A 5,589-nucleotide genomic window follows, 5' to 3' on the forward strand; every position below is an offset into this window, starting at 1 on the left:
ACCGCCTTTTGAAAGACCGACTTTTGAGAGAAAAACAGTTAAAGGTGATACGAACCCCGCCAACGAAGTGACAAAACCCGTAGCCAAATATGGGATACGATCCAAGGTCTTCAAGAATTGATGGAAACCGCAACCCGTTGCTTAGCGAAGTAAGAACCTTGGTATGGTGAAGACGCCACAAACGAGTATGGAAATTCCGTTTGATAAGTCAAGGGTGAACGCCACAAGGAAAACCTTGATAAGTTCGGAATAGTTCTTCAAGAACTAAGAAGAATATCTCACAAAGTGAATAAACATCAAAACTTTCATTAATTTCATTTTTCAGCCTGAAATAGCCGAAAACAAGCTGAAAATGTTTAAAAATTGAAAAGTCCTATTCTATCTTTAATGAGATAGAAGCCTAAAATAAGATAAACCTAAAAACAAGATAAACGCAAGCCTAAAGCTTATCCTAGGGAAGAAATCCGAATTTGAATCTAATTCCTTCCTTAAAAACGCCTATGATGGAATTTATGATAAAATCAACTCTTTGGCCGCAATTTGACTTGGTCCCTTGTTGGAAATTGCGTCTAAGCCTCTTGGAATATGCAAGTTGGCCATGCAATTGGCTTGATGGACGTTTAAGGTTGATTGTCTTTCTTCTGGATTGACTTTGATGGCTATGTTCTCATCAAAAGGGACCTCCTATAAATTTACACAAAACGACAAATAATTGGTAAATTCTTTGCCTACCTATTGGTTCTAGGTTAAATCAAAGAATCGTAGAACAATTACAGATTTAGACTTTAGTTACCTCTTTTTCCACTGATGATCTCCAAGTATATTTTTATAGGCATAATTACTGTTGAGCAATGTGCACTGAATTTACCTTGTCTTAATGTCAAGGTTGTGAGTACCAATTATTCCAGTCCTTTAAATCCCATTGTTGGTTTGCCGATACTAGCCGCCTTTGCTTACTTGGACGAACAGTCAATTGCAGGAAGTCGTCAGAGAAAGACATCTATCTACTTGAAAAAAACATGTCCCTACAATTTGTATTTTAGCACCAATGACTTTTGAGTTATGCATACAGCATCTTAATGGTGTAATGCAAGGCATTCCTACTCTACCTTCAATTTCTCTCCTTTCCCATTAAGCAGGGAAAGCAAGAAATTTAAAACCAAAAGGAAAAAATGGGCGTTTTGACTTTTATGCCTATGGCTTTTTTCTTCCTGCTTCTCTTCCATATAGTTTCCTCTGCAGCTGATAGCATTGATCAATCCCAAACTATCAGCGATGGGGGCACAACTTTGGTTTCTAAAGAAAGTAGGTTTGAGCTTGGATTCTTCAGTCGAGGAAGTTCCAAGAATCGTTATGTGGGAATTTGGTACAAGAAAATTCCAGTTCAAACTGTAGTTTGGGTTGCGAACCGATGCAACCCAATTAACGATTACTCGGGCTTGTTGATGATAAACAACGTTGGAGATATTGTGCTCTTGTATCAGAACAAGACTGTTGTGTGGTCAACGAGGTCATCGATGCAAGCCCAGAAGCCAATAGTAGAGCTTCTAGATTCTGGAAATCTTGTACTAAGAAATGAAAATGATACAGATCCGGAGAACTATTTGTGGCAAAGCTTTGACTATCCTTCAGATACATTGTTACCAGGCATGAAAATGGGATGGGATTTGACGATGCGTCTTGAACGGAGAATCTCAGCGTGGAAGAGATGGGATGACCCTTGTCCTGGAAATTTCACATATGGGATTGAGTTTGGTCGACAACTTTATATTTTGACTCTATCGTGGTGGATCCCGGGGTTTCATTCCTCTCACCTCTTCGCCTGAACTAAGGTCGAATCCAATTTATTATTTTGACTTTGTTTACAATGATGGTCACATCTATTACATCTACAACCAGAAGGATAAGTCGGTCCTCTTAAGAACGGCTATGAACCAAACAACGTTAATGCTTGAAAGCTGGATATGGCTTGAGGCAGATCAAAAATGGGGGCTTTACAGCACAGTGCCTAGGGACGAATGCGACAAGTATGGTCTCTGCGGGGCTAATGGGATTTGTAACATCGATGCGAATCCATTCTGCCAATGTCTAGTTGGATTCAAGCCCAAGTCTCAATGGAAATGGGATCTAATGGACTGGTCTGACGGATGTGTAAGGAAAACTCCACTCAACTGCCTGGAGACAGATAAAGGTGGCTTTATCAAAGTGTCAGGGTTGAAATTGCCAGATGCAACACATTCAAGGATGTTCACAAGAAACTTGAGCCCACAGGAATGTCGGGACATATGCATAAACAACTGTTCTTGTATGGCTTATGGAAATGGTTGTGTCGTGTGGTATGGTGATCTAATAGATATTAGTACAATTCGAACTGGTGGACATGATCTCTTTATCCGTTTGTCACTTCAAGAAATTGGTATGAGCCTAATTTTGTCACACAATATCACGATATATCTTCAGCTATGTCACGATTTATATTTAAATATATTATCGTCTCCGAGAAAGTCCATGATATATCTTCTAGCTGTGATTCATTTTAGTTTTTTTGTTGGACTAGCAAAACTGAATAGAAGAAAATATTATAACATGGTGAGAGCAGTGGTAGTCGTAGCGTCTGTCATCGGAGGTGTTTCGGGGATGCTCTTACTTGGCTATTGCATTTGCAGGAAACGCTCAAAAGGTAACAATATCTTTTCTTATTCTTTTTTGCTTTGCAGAAAGTAAATAAATAAATGAGGGTTGTCATCTTTGAAAAATAAATTCGGCCATATTTATCAACTTTGGACCCCATGTGGGTAGCCCCAAATTAAAGTCAATTATGGAGGCAAAAAAATTGACTTTGACTAGCAAAAAATTTGTCTAGAAATTAAGTTAAGCAAGTCGAATTATTTATGTTCTAATGCTTATACTATTGCTTCCATCATGTTTGCTAACATAATTCGTCGATGCTCACCACAAAAAAAAAAAAAAAAAAAAAAAAAAAAAAAACCTAACTGATCGATAATATTGTTCGTGTTTACTCTAAAGCGTGTGTATGCAACAGTCTTGAGGGGCTAATTCAATGTAGTATTAGTCAATTATATTCTTAAACAACAACACAACAATTACAACTAATAATAAGGAGAATGGTTTAAAACTGTGATAGTTGCATAAGAAAGCCGACTTCTTAACACTTTTGATTGCTTCAAAACGGTACGGTAAACTTTCTTATTCTTAATAGGGTTAATAATAATAATAATAATAAAAACCTTTTTATCGCATAAGAAACTCTTTTTTTTTTTCTTTTTTGATAATTAGAGTTTCTGTCCTTTTGGTTGAACTTTTGGTATCTTTCAAAGATACTAAGAAAAACAGAGCAAAAGAGGAAGACTTTGAGCTTCCATTATTCAGCCTAGCTGCAGTAAGTATTGCCACAAATAATTTTTCAGCAAACAATAAGCTTGGAGAAGGCGGTTTTGGACCTGTATACAGAGTAAGCTTTTTATATGCTAGTTCATGAACAAAATGGATAACAGGAAAGTTTAAAACTTATACAGGGTTTTTTTTTTTTTTTTTTTTTTTTTTTTTTTTTTTTTTAATAATAAAATATTCGGGGGAAAGCAAAAGAGGGTTTTTTTTTTTTTTTTTTTTTTTTTTTTTTTTTTTGTGTACAATGTAAAATTTCAGGGTAAGCTAGAAGATGGACAAGAGATTGCTGTGAAGAGGCTCTCATTGAGTTCTCGGCAAGGAGTAGACGAGTTTAAAAATGAACTAATACTAATTGCCAAGCTTCAGCATCGGAATCTTGTAAAGCTTCTTGGTTGTTGCATTCAAGGAGATGAAAAATTATTGATTTATGAATACATGCCCAACAAAAGCCTGGATTTATTCATTTTTGGTGAGACCCCCTATTAATTTATGGAATTAAATTTTCTATTTTCTTATTATATTGTCATTACTTGTCTAACTTGGAGGAGCTATTTTCCCAGATCAACAACAAAGTACACTCTTAGAATGGCCTAAGCGTTTCGAAATAATATGTGGAATTGCTCGGGGGCTTCAATATCTCCACCAAGATTCTAGATTGAGGATTGTACATAGAGATCTCAAAGCTAGTAATATACTGCTTGATAATATGATGAATCCAAAAATTTCAGACTTTGGCTTGGCTAAAACTTTTGGAGGAGATCAAACAGAAGGAAATACAAACAGAATCGCAGGAACACAGTGAGAATTCTTAAGAGCTCTCTTTATATAAAAAAAATATGAAATTCTATGGCACATGCGTGCGTTGTGGTGGGGCCAAAAAGAAAAAAGGAGACAGATGATGCACAATATAAAAAATATAAGTGAACCTTTTTTTATTGACTGTGGACATAGCTATGGTTTTCTTTTTTCTTATTTTTTTTGGTGAGGAAAAAGTTTAATTTTTATGATTTTAATAAGACACAATTAAAATCTTAAGATCTGAGTGGCGGCATATGCCACGTTGTTGCATATGGATACTCTAGTGCATATGATGACATTTGAATCTTTTGAATGATGTCATGATTGTAGTGGATACATGGCACCAGAATATGCTTTCAATGGTCTATTCTCAACAAAATCCGACGTTTTTAGCTTTGGTATATTGGTGTTGGAGATTATAAGTGGAAAGAGATGTATACGCTTTCACCATGAGAACCGCAACCTTACCCTCATTGGATACGTACGTCTCAAAACATGCATTTTGTATTTGGATCCATACATTGTTAAAGTGATGAATACACATTGTTTTCGATATTTGTAGGCATGGATGCTGCTAAACGAAGGAAGGCCATTTGAATTAATCGACGTATGCTTGAGGGATTCATATGACAATCTTCCACAGGTGTTGCGGTTCATACATGTCGGTCTCTTGTGTGTGCAACAACATCCAATGGATAGACCCCGCATGTCGTCTGTCGTTCTCATGTTAGGTAGTGAGAGCGAGCTGCCTCACCCAAAACGGCCAGGCTATTTTATGGAAATAGATTCACAAGAACGAGATTATGTCCCCAACAAGCCAGAGTCATCTTCAAAAAACACTATGACTCTTACAGCACTCGGGGGTCGATAAGGCATACTGCATGATTATAGCAAACACGATTTGCTTGATTATATCTATCTGATAATTGAACAATCAAGAATGGGGCTTGTGATCAAGTGGTTAAGCTATAATTGTTATTTTTTTTTTATAATTTTTTTTTGAATATGACATGTGCACTTTATCTATAGGGTATAACATCAAAGGTTTTAGATTTTCATTGAATTTGCATTGTTTTAGCAAGCCAACTGTAATGACTGAGAAAATCCCAGACCTTAAATAATATAATTTATGTATTTAAGCCAAGGATTTTCTTAGACAAATATTATGTGACTGAAGGATTTATGGAATTAATATATGTATTCCTAAATTCTGTAGCAGATTTCATGTTAAGTTCATGTTTTTGATCAAGTAAATTCGATCGATAAATTCTCGTCGTACTTTAAGGCGGAATAATTTTCAGTACAAGTATAGTTTGAGAATCTTAATTTCAAGAATCTCCAAACATAGCATGATATTAGCAGCGTATAAAAAAAATGCACTGA

The 5,589-nt window shown here is 35.9% G+C and overlaps 1 protein-coding gene across 1 annotated transcript; it reads left to right on the forward strand.

Moving 5' to 3' along the window:
- The first annotated feature begins 1,105 nt into the window (after positions 1 to 1,105).
- On the forward strand, positions 1,106 to 5,341 carry LOC21396880 (G-type lectin S-receptor-like serine/threonine-protein kinase At4g27290). The gene is given in 8 exon segments (XM_024172240.1): positions 1,106 to 1,777; positions 1,779 to 2,416; positions 2,558 to 2,680; positions 3,339 to 3,472; positions 3,667 to 3,877; positions 3,969 to 4,206; positions 4,537 to 4,687; positions 4,769 to 5,341. Coding segments are annotated over 8 exon segments (2,409 nt in total). The 5' UTR covers positions 1,106 to 1,172; the 3' UTR covers positions 5,078 to 5,341.
- The last annotated feature ends 248 nt before the right edge of the window (positions 5,342 to 5,589 follow it).

Source organism: Morus notabilis, unplaced genomic scaffold (genome assembly GCF_000414095.1).
Source record: "Morus notabilis unplaced genomic scaffold, ASM41409v2 Scaffold54, whole genome shotgun sequence".
Taxonomy (NCBI): domain Eukaryota; kingdom Viridiplantae; phylum Streptophyta; class Magnoliopsida; order Rosales; family Moraceae; genus Morus; species Morus notabilis.